Source organism: Sapajus apella, unplaced genomic scaffold (genome assembly GCF_009761245.1).
Source record: "Sapajus apella isolate SASKATOON/1434 unplaced genomic scaffold, GSC_monkey_1.0 scaffold30, whole genome shotgun sequence".
NCBI lineage: Eukaryota > Metazoa > Chordata > Mammalia > Primates > Cebidae > Sapajus > Sapajus apella.
The window spans coordinates 3665771-3682933 of record NW_022436970.1 but is presented as its reverse complement, the minus strand read 5'-3'; the positions used below and the strand labels follow the sequence as shown (position 1 = coordinate 3682933).

The following is a 17163-nucleotide window of genomic DNA, read 5'->3' as shown; positions in this document are numbered from 1 at the left end:
GATCACTTGAGCCTGGGAGGCTGAGACTACAGTGAGCCATGTTTGTGCCACTGCACTCCAGCCTGGGTGACAGAGCAAGATCCTTTCTCCAACAACAACAAAAAAGAACACAGACACACACACACACACACACACACACACACACACAGAAATTGCTGGTCATAAAGTAGTGAAATTCAAGTGTCAAAAATAATCTGAGCATTTGCTAACAGGTTTCATGTTTAGCAGTGTAGACCGGAAGAAGTGAAGGAATCATGATCCACCACGTTTTTGCCCCTAGCAAGGATCCAAGGACTCTCATAGGCAGCTTTCTCCCTCTATCCTACCTGAAGATACCTCGTTCCAGCTGGGTGGATGTCGTCTCTTTTGGTCTTAGAGCCTGAGAATGTACATGAAGCATGAGAAGGATAAAGGCAAGGTGGGGCATGGTGGCTCACACCCGTAATCCCTGCACTTTGGGAGGATGAGGCAGGCAGATCACCTGAGATCAGGAGTTCAAGACCAGCCTGGCTAACATGACGAAACCCCATCTCCACTAAAAATACAAAAATTAGTCAGGCATGGTGGCAGGCGCCTGTAATCCCGGCTACTTGGGAGCCTGAGGCAGGAGAATCACTTGAACTCAGGAGGCGGAGGTTGTAGTGAGCCGAGATTGTGCCAGCGCACTGCATGCACCACCGCACTGCAGCCTGCGCAACAGAGCAAGATTCCATCTCAAAAAAAAAAAAAAAAAGGCAAGAGGGATGATTGCTGTAGTGAGGAAATAGTCCTTTTGTTAAGGAATGATGGAGTGCCTACCAGTGAGCCATCTAACGCCTCATTTGAGAGGAAACTCTAAGTGCATATACTTACATTTTACAAAAAAGGCCAATGTCACCTTATAGTGCTATCTGTTGAGGTGCTTTTGGTTGCCCTGGGAACTATGACAGTGTTCATTTCACATCTGTCCTTGCTCTGCTCAGTGGGAAGGCTGAGGACTGGATGCCAGGGCCCAGGGTAGGGGTTCCTCTCCCTCAGCTGCAACAGCCAAGAGAATCTCAGCGTTTTCCTCCGTGGCTTGTTCAGGAAAGAAAAGAAGGCCACAGTTTGGCAGGAAGGAGCAGTCCCGCAGCCGTTCTGGTCATAGGAAATATTTGTGTGTTTTAAAAGAGATCATAACTATTAGACTAGATGCCATTTGTTCTGTTTTTTAGAACTGCAAAGTGTTACTGAAAACGCAGATTTGGACACGTCACTACAGTTACGTTTTGAATTTGCCAGACCTTGTGTTCGGTAACTAGGGCAGGATTTTTGAAGCTTCTTTTTAGTTCAGAAATGCCACAGAGTCGCAGCCACTTGCCAGGGTCTGAGTAATGATAGGTTGTGTTCTCCAATACATCTTTTCTAAATGATCTGGTCTATCTTCACAGTCATTACTTATAAGACCCAGACAAAACTAATAATTCTCTAATCTGATAGTGTTATTTATTGACCATTGGAAGGATAAATCAATGTGACTTGAATTGTATACATTCTGGAAACTTTTTCCCCTGTAAAGAAAAAAAATATGTCTTAAAGTCTTGGAGGGCCATGAATAAGACTTTGAAAGTTTAATAGTTTCTTGGTTAAAACTCTTTTGATTGGCTGGGCACAGTGGCTCATGCCTATAATCCCAGCACTTTGGGAGACCGAGGCGGGTGGATCACAAGGCCAAGAGATCGAGACCATCCTGGTCAACATGGTGAAACCCCGTCTCTACTAAAAATACAAAAATTAGCTGGGCATGGTGGCGCACGCCTGTAGTCCCAGCTACTCAGGAGGCTGAGGCAGGAGAATTGCTTGAACCCAGGAGGCAGAGGTTGTGGTGAGCCAAGATCGCACCATTGCACTCCAGCCTGGGTAATAAGAGCAAAACTCTGTCTCAAAAAAAAAAAAAATTTGATTGCAAGTATTGGAGAACAACCAAAGCTAACTTAAGAAAAAGTATATTTGGAGGGGGGTGGGAGATGAGAGTCAATAGGGGCAGGGTCAATAGGGGCAGCAAACCACCATGGCACATGTATTCCTATGTAACAGACCTGCACATTCTGCACAGGTATCCTGGAACTTAAAGTAAAAGAAAAAAGAAATTTATTTAAAAAGATACAAAGATATCTTGTTGTCCAAGAAGCCAGCCTCAGGAAGATGCTGGAACAAGGACATAGATTTGCACCAGGAACCCAGTATCTGTCTCTCTCCTCCTGTTCTCCTTCTTCCCCTCCTCTCTCTTCCCTCTCTTTTCCCCCCATTCCCTCCCTTCTCTCTCCCCATTCTCTCCCTTCTCCCCCACCCCTATTTATTTCTCTGCCCCTTAGAAATCATCAGGAAGAAATATATTTATTTTGGCCAGGCACAGTGGCTCATGCATGTAATCCCAGCACTTTGGGAGGCCAAGGCGGGGGGATAACCTGAGGTCAGGAGTTCAAGACCTGGACAACATGATGAAACCCTGTCTTTACAAAAAATACAAAAATTATCTGGGTGTGGTGGTGCACACCTGTAATCCCAGCTACTCAAGAGGCTGAGGCACAAGTATTGCTTGAACTAAGAAGGTTGCAGTGAGCCAAGATTGTGCCATTGCACTCCAGCCTGGTGACAGCAAAATTTCATCTCACAAAAGGAAAAAAGAAAAAAGAAAAAGAAATATACCTATTTCTGACCTCAGTAATTTAGACCTTAAAATTCTAGATACAAAATGCCTGAATTCTAATTCCAGAATATCAAGAGAGAGACTGGCTCAGCTTGGATTTTCTGTCAGCCAGGATTTACCAAAGGAAACAGACCCCAGTTGGTACTTTTAAGCAAGATCTGATTAATACAGGGGACTAGGCACTTTCAAAAGCTCTGAATGGACTACAGAAGCAGGTTCTAAGCTAAGACACTTACCAGGATAGCTTCTACCTTTGAGGTTCCTTTAAAGAGCTTCTCATTAAGAGGCCTTTATAGTTGCCTGTCAACATCCAGGTAGCTGGAAAGTAGATATGAGCTCTGCTGCAGAAATGCCAAAAGAGGAAGGGATGCTGGGCTCTGATTCACTTCTGCTTCCAAGTCATAAATGGATCTAAACAGTGGAACCTAATTCATAAAGAGCCTAGCTGCAAGGGAGTCTGGGAAATGCAGGGTTTTCATTTCCTTTCCCACCTCTCTAATTGGAACAAGAGTGGAATGAAATTGGGGAAGCTGGTTTGTAGTATCTACCATAAATTACGTATCTGCTCATGACTGAGAAAGCTGTTGCCAAAAAGGCAAGGGCAGAGTTTACACACAGGTGCCTGGAGCTCACGCTGTGGATGGAAGGGATGGTTATGAGCTGGGCAAATAATCCAAATGGAATTCACCACCCACATGAGATCCTTTCCCAAATATTTATGGAGGCCCTACTGTGTGCTCTGCTTAGCAACTTGTAACTCTGACTTTGAGTTGAGTTCAAGAGCTGAGGGTGAGGGATGGTGAGCAAGAGCTTCTGTATTTATCATTCCGTCAATGTCTGTCTTTGTTTTTTGTTTTGCTATGGAACTATTTTTATTATCTGATGTTTTGCCTCACCATTGGCTTATGATCCACAGTGTTTTCTCCCTCTGTCCAATAGCTGCCCACATTGGCGTTGGAATAAGTGGACAAGAAGGAATGCAAGCTGTCATGTCGAGTGATTATTCCTTTGCCCAGTTCCGATATCTGCAGAGGCTACTACTGGTGCATGGCCGGTGGTCTTACATAAGGATGTGCAAGTTCCTACGATACTTCTTTTACAAAAACTTTGCCTTTACTTTGGTTCATTTCTGGTACTCCTTCTTCAATGGCTACTCTGCACAGGTAATGTAATGTTGTTGCTGTCGTTATTATTTACTGAGTAGAGCTCTTAAAGAAAAATCTAGTTCCAATAAACCAATTTGTTTCTTTCTCTGTATTTGTAGTTTTGGGGCTGTGTCTCCTTACAGTTGGGGTATAATTAAGTATGATCATCACTTCTCTAAATGTTTCTGGTGCTGTAAAAACACTTTGCCTTAGGAGGGGATTTGCTTGTATGTTTTTGTCTTTATCTTCGGTTACTTTTTCATGTTACCTTGCCATTAAGAGTAGTGATAACAGGGCCAGGAGCAGTGGCTCACACCTATAATCCCAGCACTTTGGGAGGCCGAGGAGGGTGGATCACTTGAGATCAACAGTTGGAGACTAACCTGGCCAACATGGTGAAACACCATCTCAACAAAAATTAGCTGGATGTGGTGGCGTGCATCTGTAATCCCAGCTACTCGGGAGGCTGAGGCAGAAAAATCACTTGAACCCAGGAGGCAGAGGTTACAGCAAGCTGATCGTGCCACTGCACTCCAGCCTGGGTGACAGATCAAGGCTCCATCTCAGAAAAAAAGAAAATAAAAGAAAAAAATAGTGATAACAGGCTGGGCGCATAGACTTTTGCCTGTAATTCCAACACTTTGGGAGGCTGAGGTGGGGAAATTGTTTAAGGCCAGGAGTTTGAGACCAGCCTGGGCAACATAGCAAGACCCCATGTCTATTAAAACAAACAAACAAAAAATTAAAAAAAAAGAAGCAGATGAGTGTGTGCTATCCCTGCTGGCATGTGTCTTTGTTGGTGACGTGGAACCTCTGTCATCCCCTCACAGACTGCATACGAGGACTGGTTCATCACCCTCTACAACGTGCTATACTCCAGCCTGCCTGTGCTCCTCATGGGGCTGCTCGACCAGGTAGGAGCCTTGCACTGGCGGGGATACTTCTGGACAGAAGGGCATTTGTTAGAGAAGTCACAGACAAATGTTTCAGTGCATTCTTCTGGTGTTTACTTCTTTCTGATTAAACCCTATCATAATTCTGTTGTCAGGCATCAAGGGTCATGACTGTGCCTCTCATTTTGTAATAAGGAAAGAAGATTTCTCTGTAGTCCCAGCTGCTCAGGAGGCTGATGCAGGAGTATGACTTGAGCCCAGGTGTTCAAGTCTAGCCTGGGCAACAAAACAAGACCCTATCTCTAAGACAAAAAAAAGAGGATTTCTGTGACTGGGTTGAATTCATTGACACACATATTTGTTATGTTCCTTTCAGACAGTATGACCTTACTATGAAGACAGGGCGTGCTGGTTCGTGCCTGTAATCCCAGTACTTTGGGAGGCTGAGGCAGGCAGATTGCTTGAGGTCAGCAGTTCGAGACCAGCCCGGGCAACATAGGGAGACCCCCCATCTCTACAAAATATATAAAAATTAGTAGGCATGGTAGTGCACACCTGGGAAGTCCAGCTACTTAGGAGGATGAGGTGGGAGGGTTACTTGAGCCTGGGAAGTTGAAGCTGCAGTGAGTCGTTTGTGCCACTGTCCTCCAGGCTGAGCAACAAAGTGAGACCCTATCTCCAAAAAAAGAAGAAAAAGAAAAAATGACACCTGAGAGTCCAATATGTCTCTACAATAATAACTTACTCATTTTAAAGTAAATTTAAAGCCTTTCCAAAGTTTATGTAGCTAATCTATATTTGTATCTAATAGCAATTCTTAAAAAGAAAGAAGTGCTATAAAGATGAAAAAATAATAATTTTCAATTAACTCATCAACTTGTATGAGAACATTTTTTTCCCAAAGGATTTGCAGCGATGTGTATTCACTCAGGAGGTGAAAATAGCCTCCCAACTTTTTTTTGACATTACTAATTTGTTTTCTTTCTATAAGTAGCAAAGTAATAAACTTACACCTAGCTCTTCTCTGAATTAAATATTAAGTAATGGTGGTCTAATGCAATATCAAATAATGGTGGTCTAATGCAATATCAAATAATGGTGGTCTAATGCAATATCAAATAATGGTGGTCTAATGCAATATTTGTGGTGTGCAGAGGTTGATTATCTTGTTCAGTTTTGGCCTTCTTAAAATTTAACAGCAGGCTGCAACTTTTTGTGAGATATTAATTATAACATATCTCAGCTGGGTGCAGTGGCTCATGCCTGTAATCCCAGCACTTTGGGAGGCCAAGGCGGGAGAATCATCATCTGAGGTTGGGAGTTCACGACCAGCCTGACCAACATGGAGAAACCCCATCTCTAACAAAAATACAAAATTAGCCAGGTGTGGTGGTGCATGCCTGTAATCCTAGCTACTCAGGAGGCTTAGACAGAATCACTTGAACCCAGGAGGTGAAGGTTACCATGAGCCAAGATCGCACCATTGCACTCCAGCCTGGGCAACAAGAGCAAAACTCTGTCTCAAAAAAAAAAAAAAATATATATATATATATATACCATATCTCTGACTGCTTTGACCTGATGAATAAAACACCATCATTTTGTTTTCTCCTTAAGGATGTGAGTGACAAACTGAGCCTCCGATTCCCTGGGTTATATGTAGTGGGACAAAGAGACTTACTATTCAACTATAAGAGATTCTTCGTAAGCTTGTTGCATGGGGTCCTAACATCGATGATCCTCTTCTTCATACCTCTTGGAGCTTATCTGCAAACCGTAGGGCAGGATGGAGAGGCACCTTCCGACTACCAGTCTTTTGCCGTCACCATGGCCTCTGCTCTTGTAATAACAGTCAATTTCCAGGTAAGTGGCTTTCATGGGCCATATTCAGTGTCAGTTGGTACCTATCTATATTTCTGTATATAGGCTGGCGTGCACATCCACCTGACTCCCACTTCACCTCTACCACTTACAAACTATGAATGCTATTTTCATCTCTTATACCAAGCATATTTTCTATTTCTTGCCTGAGTCAATGAAGGTTTGGTTTCTGATTGTCCAGTACTCAAGCCAAATCATGCCTAAATTGCTGAATTCTGTTTTCAGGATTGTTAGATCCTTTATTTCTTGCTAATTCCCCAAAATGAGTGCTCTGTTTTTCTCTGGTTTCCCAACAGATTGGCTTGGATACTTCTTACTGGACTTTTGTGAATGCTTTTTCAATTTTTGGAAGCATTGCACTTTATTTTGGCATCATGTTTGACTTTCATAGTGCTGGAATACATGTTCTCTTTCCATCTGCATTTCAATTTACAGGTTGGTATTTTCTAAATTCCAAAAATAAATGTTCGGACAAATGTCATTAGTTTAGATTTTGACATAGCTTCTGGTAAGTAATAAAATATACAAGGTGGAATGACCAGGCGCAGTGGCTCACACCTGTAATCTCAGCACTTCGGGAGGCTGAGGCAGGCGGACTGCTTGAGCCCAGCAGTTCAAGACCAGCCTGGGCAACATGGCAAAACCCCATCTCTGAAAAAAAAAAAATCAGCCAGCCATGGTGGCACACAGTTGTAGTTCTAGCTACTTGAGAGACTGAAGTGGTAGGATCATTTGACCCAGGACGTTGAGGCCACAGTGAGTAGTGGTTGCACTGCTGTACTCCAGTCTGGGTCACAGAGAAAGACCCTGTCTCAAAAAAAGCAAAGCAAAACAAAAATATATAAAGTATAAATTATTACTAGTGAAAATTAATGTCCTGTCTGGAAATTAAATGGTGATGATGGGTTGAAAGGACGTAACATGATAAGAAAACAAAATAGCTTTACGAGAGTACTGTGTGTGTGTTGAATTACATAACTTAAGACTTAAAAGGCTAGGTAAAAGGCTATTCTTTCTTTCCCATAAAACCTAATAATGGGGCCAGACGTGGTGGCTCACGCCTATAATCCCAGCACTTTGGGAGGCCAAGACAGGAGGATCGCTTGAGCCCAGGAGTTCAAGACAAGACTGGGCAACATAGGGAGACCTTGTCTCTACAAAAAAAAAAAATTACAAAATTGAAAACAAATTAGCTGGGCATGGTGGTACACACTGGTGATCCCAGCTACTCAGGAGGCTGAGGTGGGAAGGATTGCTTTAGCCTGGGAGATCGAGGCTGCAGTGAACCATGGTTATGCCACCCCAGCCTGGGTGGCAGAGCAAGACCCTTTCTTAAAAGACCCAAAAACCTAGTATTGGTAGGTTTTTGGAAAAGTGAGTATACATGTGTTGCTGGTAACACTGCAATATATTTTAATTTTTCCAAACGTTATTTGAAAATGCATATGGGATTATGAAACTCTTTATATATTTTGGCCAGGTATTTCTACTTGAGGAAAATACCCCAAGATAATAAAACACACCAAGTTTTGGTAAGCTAATTTCCACAGATGGCACCACCATAACATTTCTAAATTGTTAAAAAGCGGAAAAAATAGAAATAGTCCAAAACCTAAGAATATTATTAAATTAGCTAATCATACCATGAAACACCAATATAATAAAATTCTAGAATTCAAAAGTAACCTACATTATTAGAAATAGAAATATGTGTGCAGGCCAGGCACAGTGGCTCACACCTATAGTCCCTGCAGTTTGGGAGGCCAAGGCAGGAAAATCACTTGAGCCTAGGAGTTCAAGACCAGCCTGGGCAACATAGTGTGAGACCCTATCTCTTAAAAAAAATAATAATAAAGTAATTAAAAAAACAAATAAATATGTGTGCAGGGCAATAACTGATAGAAAACAAAATTTGAACTGATATAAATATCATAAATATTATAAATAGAAAATATTAATAATTATGAACTGGAATTCATGAGATTATTTTTAATAGAGAGCTTAAAGTCACAATGAAAAACCATCCCCATAAACTAGTTTCCCTGTAAAAGATTAGGATTTTAATGACCAGTTGTTGGGTTGTAAAAGTCAGTTGCTGTGGTAACCCTTTCCTTCTTGGGATTGAGCTCATTTTTTTGTGATTGTGTTTTTCTTTACTAACTCTGTGTTTTAAAATATTAGTAACCCAGTTACTTAGAATATTCCCATAGGGGGCTGGGAGGAGTGGCTCACGCCTGTAATCCCAGCACTCTGGGAGGCCGAGGCGGGTGGATCACGAGGTCAAGCGATCGAGACCATCCTGGGCAACATGGTGAAACCCTGTCTACTAAAAAGTACAAAAATTAGCTGGGCATGGTGGTGTGCGCCTGTAGTCCCAGCTACTCAGGAGGCTGAGGCAGGAGAACTGCTTGAACCCAGGAGGCAGAGATTGCAGTGAGCCAAGATTGTGCCACTGCACTCCAGCCTAGTGCCTGGTGACAGAGCAAGACTCTGCCTAAAAAAAAAAAAAAAAAAAAAAATTCCCATAGGGAATTTTTTAATCCCAGAAACACTTAGCAGGGTAAAAAACACATTTCTTTTTTTTTTTTTTTTTTTGAGACAGGGTCTCATTCTATCACCAGGCGCCAGGCTGGAGTGCAGTGGCGCGATCTCGGCTCACTGCAACCTCCGCCTCCTGGGTTCAAGCAATTCTCCTGCCTCAGCCTCCCGAGTAGCTGGGACTACAAGTGCATGCCATCACATCCAGCTTTTTTTTTTTTTTAAAAAAAAAAATATTTTTAGTAGAGGCGGGGTTTCACCATTTTGGCTAGGATGGTCTTGATCTCTTGACCTCGTGATCCACCCACCTCGGCCTCCCAAAGTGCTGGGATTACAGGCTCGAGCCACCACGCCTGGCCAAAAAACACATTTTTAAAAATAAAGATCATTATTTTTACAAACGGAGTGTAAGTACAGAAAACATGGTGAGAAATGCGGCTCTAGAAGATGGTCATTCGATTTTGCAAACTGAGTAGCGTCTATGATTATGGGATTCTATTATTGAATAGAATTATTACTTCATCTGACATAAAAATTCAGAAAACAAATTGCAGTGAAAAAGCACAGCTCTAGTCAGGTAGAAGGAGGTTTTAATTCAGTCATTGCCATAGTTGGTTTTGTTACCTTAGGCAAATTTTTTAACTTCTTCACAACGCAATCTCATGTGACACAGGGTTAATACACATCTCTCAGAACTGATTAAACAACATGATCTGTATAAAACACCAGGTACTGGCAGTGTTAGCTTTCTTTTTTTTTTTTTTGAGATGGAGTTTCACCCTCGTTGCCCAGGCTGGAGTGCAATTGTACGATCTCAGCTCACCACAACTTCTGCCTCCCAGGTTCAAGAGATTCTCCTGCCTCAGCCTCCCGAGTAACTGGGATTATAGGCATGTGCCACCACACCCAGCTAATTTTGTATTTTTAGTAGAGACAGGGTTTCCCCATATTGGTCAGGCTGGTCTTCAACTCCCAACCTGAGGTGATTCTCCCGCCCTGGCCTCCCAAAGTGCTGGGATTACAGGCTTGAGCCTCTGTGCCTGGCCTAATTTTTTGTATTTAAGTAGAGACAGGGTTTCACTATGTTGCCCAGGCTGGTCTTGAACTCCTGAGCTCTGGCAATCCACCCGCCTCGGCCTCCCAGAGTGCTAGGATTACAGGCATGAGCCACCACGCCTGACGACATATTAACTGTGTTCTTAGGATAAAAGGACCCCAGTGATTCATTTGCATGTTCTTTACAGGCACAGCTTCGAACGCTCTGAGACAGCCGTACATTTGGTTAACTATCATCCTGACTGTTGCTGTGTGCTTACTGCCTGTCGTTGCCATCCGATTCCTGTCAATGACCATTTGGCCATCAGAAAGTGATAAGGTATATAGAATAAAGTCCTCTCCCAATTCTGTGTCCCTCACAGAAACCAAAGCATTTCCCAACAGCACCTTGCCTGCAAAATTCTAAGCTCATGGGAAGTTTGGTTAGAATGATTTTTCATGATTGCTTCTCTTTCTTTAACTCTATCTCACAAGTAAGTCTTTTGGGATTGGGAGTTTAGTGTGCTTGCTTTTTAATACAAAAATTACCAAACATACACAAAAAAAGTGAGAATAGAATAATCAGCCCCATATATCTATTCCCTCAGTTTAACAATTACAGTGTTAACATTTAGTCATACAAATCACATTGGGTTTTTTTTTTTTTTTTTTCTTTATTTAAAGAAAAGTGTCACCTTCTGTAGCAGGATCCTTTGAGCTACAAGGAACAGAAAGGTGTGACTCAAAAGTTCTCTAAGTAGTGCATCATCATTAGCAGGCTTCGAACTCAGTTCAATCAGCAGTTTAATGTTGTCAAAAAAGGACTGGGCAGGTTCTTTCTCTCTCTCCCCTTGGAACATTTACTATTAGTTTCATCTGGATGCTGGAAGATGGCCATAGCAGGTCTGGGCATCACTGTGACATTTCAGTGTCGAGGGGAGACTAGAGACTATTCTGTAGTTCCTTAGGTGCCATGGAACTTCTCACCCAAGGGCCCCAGCACAGTGCCCTCAGGTCTCATGTGCCAAAATTAGGTCACTTGCCCATTCTTGACTAGTGCTTAGCAAGGGAAATCAGCCTGCCCACTCCCATGAGAAATGTGGCTGTGAGCAGGGGTTGGTGGGGGCAATCTGAATGCAATCAATTTCCATTAGAAAGGAGAGAGGAGAGGCTCGTGGGGCAACCCTCGCTCTCTTTTGCAGTGCCAACAGTATGCAGTAACAATCCAGGAAAGAGACCCTACTGAGTTTTCTCTTTCACTGTACCCATCTGGTCTGAAGTAGAAAAGGGCACTAGCTTCGGGGGAGTGGGAATCTTGGCTTTGCATTTTCTAGCTGTGTGACCTTGGAAAAGTTAGATATATCTTCCCTCAGCTTTGATATATATTTCTAGGTAGGTAGGTAAGTAGGTAGGTAGGCAGATAGATAGATATATGTATAGATATAGAGCTATATAATCATATCTATATGTCAACATATATCTATAGATAATTAGATATAGCCAAGCACGGTGGCACATGCCTGTCATCCCAGCACTTTGGGAGGCCGAGGCAGGCAGATCACTTGAGGTCAGGAGTTCAGGTGGTCAGGACCAGCCTGACCAACATGGTGAAATTCTGTCTCTACTAAAAATTCAAAAATCAGACTGGTGTGGCGGTGCATGCCTGTAACCCCAGCTATTCAGGAGGCTGAGGCAGGAGGATCTCGTGAACCCAGGAGGCAGAGGTTGTGTTGAGCCGAGATGGCACCACTGAACTCCAGCCTGGGTGACAGAGTGAGACTGCATCTCAAAAGATACACACAACTATAAAGTGAGGACAGAGCTGCCTGCATCAAAATGGGGCAGGTGTTGGGGTTTCATCAGTGTTCATTTCTGCCCACCGTCTGGCCACGCCTCCTTCCTGGCATGAACTTTGTCTTCACCCCTTCCCATCTCTCCCCCTTGCAGATCCAGAAGCATCGCAAGCGGTTGAAAGCGGAGGAGCAGTGGCAGCGGAGGCAGCAGGTGTTCCGCCGGGGCGTGTCGTCAAGGCGCTCAGCCTATGCCTTCTCGCACCAGCGGGGCTACGCGGACCTCATCTCCTCTGGGCGCAGCATCCGCAAGAAGCGCTCGCCCCTTGATGCCATCGTGGCCGATGGCACTGCAGAGTACAGGCGCACCGGGGACAGCTGATCCCCCCCCACCCCAGGCCGGGATGCGGCCGCACAGAGCACGTCTATTTTTTTATGAAAGACTCTCAGGACTTTTTGTGTGTGTGGATTGCAGTCGTCACAAAGATATTGAAGACAATAAATAACCTTTATAACAAACTCCTTGGGTTGGGCTATTAAACATTAGCAGAGCCAAGCAATAGGACTTTAAAAGTCCTATTATTTGGCAGGGCATGCCTCACACCTGTAATCCCAGCACTCTGGGAGGCCAAGGAGCACAGATCACCTGAGGTCAGGAGTTCGAGACCAGCCCAGCCAACATGGTGACATCCTTTCTCTACCAAAACTTGAAAAATTAGCCGGGCTTGGTGGCGGGCACCCATAATCCCACCTACTTGAAAGGCTGAGGCTGGAGACTCGTTTGAACCTGGGAGGTGGAGGTGGAGGTTGCAGTGAGCCAAGATTGCACCACTGCACCCTAGCCTGGGCGAGAGTAAGACTCTGTCTTAAAAATTTTTTTTAAATAGGCTGGGTACAGTAGCTTCTGCCTGTCATCCTAGCACTTTGGGAGGTCAAGGCAGGCGGACCACTTGAAGTCACAAGTTCCAGACCAGCCTGGCCAACATGATGAAACCCTGTCTCTACTAAAAATACAAAAATGAGCCGGAGATCGCTTGAGCCCAGGAGGCGGAGGTTGCAGTGAGCCAAGATTGTGCCACTGCCCTCCAGCCTGGGCAACAGCGCAAGACTCCTTCTCAAAAACAAAAAAAATTGTTTAAATAATAATAAAAGTCCCATTATTCAAATGGTTATGTACATTATGGTTCAAAGGGAACATTTTAATCAGTCTCAATCTAGGGCAACAGAATTACAAAGCATGTCATATTTCAGTTCAAGTGGTATTGTGTTATAAACTTACATTTTCCTTTCTGTGATCTTCAGCATATTTTCCCAGAGACTCCTTCCTGCCCCACCCATAGGCCACCTCACTAACAGATTTTTCCATTTATAGTAGTAATGACAAAAGACTTATCAGTGTTCACCATCTGGAAGCTAAGTGGTTCAATCACTTTTTCAAAGTTGATAGTAGACTGCCTGGTTTCATGTTCTCCTCATAATAGTGTAATAATTCTATTTAATCAAGGAAATAACTTCAGATTCCGTAAATATAAAGTTTCAGTTTGTTTTTGGTTCACCACTAGGTGAAGCAGCACATTACATACTTTCACTATCAAATATTATTTCAGCAGCTTCCCACAGTACCAAATGATTTGATTCCCTACTCTCGTTTTTTAAAGCATCTAAATATTTATGGGCTTAAAAAGGGGATTTTAAAAACTGAGGATGCCAGTGATAAATTGCAGACTATTTTGCAAAGCTTTCTTTTCAAAAGCAAAGTTTTGTGCCTGCCTATATGTAAAGTGTTTTATAAGGGACTTGAACAGAGAGACCTCACTCTTTTTCACTTGTGTCTTGAGAGAAAAGGCTATTGGTAGCTACGTTCCTAAGACTGGGGAATGGTGTGTCCTTTTACATTTGAAGATAACTTTAGGCAACTGTGGAAACTCCTCAAAGTGGTAAAATCAATTTTTTTCCAGACGTTTTTCTCATTCTGTGTCTTTCACACACTAATTTCCATATTTTAGTAAATCTGTTTTTTATCATTGGGCTGTGAATATTCACAATATCAGTCCTGTTGAATTCCTATGAGGTAATCACAATGTGTATATAGTTCGTTTTCTAGGTATGATAAAAGAATGTATGGCTCTTTATTCTGTGGAAGTAAAATTCTGAACGTTTACAACTTTTCCTTGTAAATGAAAAATTGTAAGTTTTTTTTTACAGAAAAGTTAGCTTGTGTCATTTTGTTAGTTTCAGATTTCTCTCCTGTTTTTGCAAATTGTGGGAAAGATTGACAATGCAAATGTGTCAAAGACTTATACTGTTGGGTGCAATATTAACAATTTTAAAATGCAAATTTCTTTGGATAAATTATTTCTATATTCTGTAAATCTGAGTTTGTATATTTTTGTTTAAAAAATGATTTAGTAAAATCTTTGAAAAGTATAATCTTCTAAAGTATTTAAATTGGCCATTGTTGTTATTGTTTTTTTTTGTTTTTGTTTTTGAGATGGAGTTTCACTCTTATTGCTTAGACTGGTGTGCAAAGGCGTGATCTCAGCTCACCACAACCTCTGCCTCCGAGGTTCAAGTGATTCTCCTGCCTCAGCCTCCTGAGTAGCTGGGATTACAGGCATGTACCACTGGGCTTGGCTAATTTTTTTTTGTATTTTTAGTAGAGACAGTTTTCTCCATATTGGTCAGGCTGGTCTCAAACGCCAGACCTCACATGATCCGCCCACCTTGACCTCCCAATGTGCTGGTATTACAGGCGTGAGCCACTGTGCCCAGCCTGTCGTTTTTTAAAATAGGATATATGACAGAAAAATCTAGTCCCACACTGTTTCTTGAGGAATGTAGGGGTCCTTTAATGGTGAGAAAGGGACAGGGAAACTAAGTGTTAGGGAAGAAGTGATGGAGAAAGGGTGATCAGGACCAGGCACTGTGGCTCACGCCTGTAATCCCAGTACTCTGGGAGGCTGAGGAAGGAGAATCACTTAAGGCCAGGAGTTTGAGACAAGCATGGGCAACATAGCAAGACTTTGTCTTTAAAAAAAATAATCAGTTGGGTGTAGTGGCATGTGCCTGTAGTCCCTGCTGTTTGGGAGGCTGATGGGGGAGGATCACCTGAGCCCAGGAGTTTGAGGCTGCAGTGAGCTATGATCATGCCACTGTACTGAAGCCTGAGTGACAGAGCAAGACTCTGTCTCTAAAAGAATTAAAAAGGTCAGACTTTAGAGACAGAGGGGTAAGGATTTAGAGTTAGGAAGATCAGCTGGGCATGGTGGCTCATGCCTGTAATGCACTTTAGGAGGCTGACGTGGACGGGTCACTTGAGGCCAGGAGTTCGAGATCATCCTGGCCAATATGGTGAAATCCCATCTCTACTAAAAATACAAAAAAGGATGATCAAGTCTGGGCCCAGGAGAGTGCATCTTAGTATACTTAGACAAGGGACAGTTTTTCCAACTGACCTCAACTCTTAGAACAAAAGGAAAGGTAACCCACAACCAAAAGTAAGGGCTAGGGCCGGGTGCAGTGGCTCACACTTGTAATCCCAGCACTTTGGGAGGTCAAGGTGGGCCAGTCACCCAAGGTTAGACCAGCATGGCCAACGTGGCAAAACCCTCTCTACTAAAAATAAATCAGCCGGGTGTGGTGGTGCATGCCTATAATCCCAGCTATTGGAGAGGCTGAGGCAGGAAAATCACTTAAATCCAGGAGGTAGAGGTTGCAGTGAGCTGAGATTGTGACACTGTACTCCAGCCTGGGCGACTGAGCAAGACTCTGTCTCAAAAAACAAAACGGAAAAAGAGCTGGGAAGTGAGCAGATAGTCCTTGAAATACATGATGAATCACTGGCAAAAAAAATGAGCAGAGAGGAGTGAGTAAGGAAGGAGGTGGGAGACCTGGGGTTTGTGGCTGCAGGGGTCTGACCAGGCTGTGGGACCGACAGCTCTTGGACTCAAGGGAAGCTGTGACCCCACCAAGAAGATTCTCTCTGCATCAGAGACGGGAGACACTTTGGGAGGCATAATTAGCAGCAGGTGATAGAAAAATATCAGTCTTGGGGTGTTTGGGATGGGAGGGGATGAGCAAATTATTAGCCTGTGCAATAGAAATGGCAGAAAAATCAAGCAGACCTGGGAGGTCATCCCTAAAAAAAAATAAAGGCCACTTTTTCCTGCAACGTACTACTGTAATTAAGTTGTTTGTTTGAGGGATAAATGTTTTTAATCAAAGAGCACCACCTAAAGGCTCTTAGTCTTGTTCTACACCAGAAACTGCTCAGTAACACTATCTGAGGGGAATAAAATGATTCTTGAGAGACTCCAATGTGATAGCAAAATGTACCCTAATGGAATCGAAATTTATTTTAACAATTGCTGCCTTCATGTGATGTAAATGAAACAGGAAAACTGTCAGTCAGCTTCTAAAGTCCTGCTAGAAAGTTTTAGTGGCACTACAACTTCTGGGGTATTTATAAAAATAAAAAGGCCCATCAAAACACTGAAAACAACACAGCATAGATCTCAGGACAAAGTGGAGGTCGGGGACCTTAAAAATAACCATTGTAATGCATTCATTTTCTTTCTGCTAAAAATTATAGTAAAGGCCAGGTGTGGTGGCTCATGCCTGTAATCCCAATACTTTGGGAGGCTGAGGTGGGCAGATCACCTGAGGTCGGGAGTTCAAGACCAGCCTGACCAACATAGAGAAACCCCGTCTCTACTGAAAATACAAAATTAGCTGGGCATGGTGGTGTATGTAATCCCAGTTACCTGTAATCCCAGCTACTCGAGAGGCTGAGGCAGGAGAATCACTTGTACCCGGGAGGCAGAGATTGCAGTGAGCCGAGATTGTGCCATTGCTCTCCAGCCTGGGGGACAAGAGTGAAACTCCATCTCAAAACAAAAAAAAAAGAAAAGCAAACAGGTGTTCAAACAAATACAAACTAATGAATGATCACAGCAGCACTATCCTCCAGAGCCAAAAGGTAGAAACAATCCAAATGTCCATCAGCAGATAAATGGATAAATAAAATGTGATGTATACATATGCAGGAATATTATTTAGTCGTAAAAAGGAATGAAGTACTAAGAGACGCTATAACATGAGTGAAAGTTGAAAACGTGCGTAGGGAAAGCAGCCAGACTCAAAAAGTCACATCTTGTAGGATTCCATTTACCTACCCAGAATAGATAAATCCACAGAGACAGAAAGCAGATTAG

General features: G+C 43.0%; 1 protein-coding gene across 3 annotated transcripts in view; it reads left to right on the top strand.

The window, feature by feature from the left end:
• Positions 1-14377, top strand: part of ATP8B1 (ATPase phospholipid transporting 8B1) — a 141827-nt gene extending 127450 nt beyond the window's left edge. For 2 of the 3 annotated variants that reach the window (XM_032293580.1, XM_032293579.1), the window contains exons 23-28: positions 3608-3831; positions 4644-4727; positions 6324-6569; positions 6884-7022; positions 10370-10500; positions 12108-14377. In XM_032293580.1, coding sequence (XP_032149471.1) covers positions 3608-3831; positions 4644-4727; positions 6324-6569; positions 6884-7022; positions 10370-10500; positions 12108-12332 — 1049 coding nt within the window. In that variant the 3' untranslated portion in view covers positions 12333-14377. The remainder of the gene's footprint in view (positions 1-3607; positions 3832-4643; positions 4728-6323; positions 6570-6883; positions 7023-10369; positions 10501-12107) is intronic. The other variant, XM_032293581.1, reaches the window with a different exon arrangement.
• The last annotated feature ends 2786 nt before the right edge of the window (positions 14378-17163 follow it).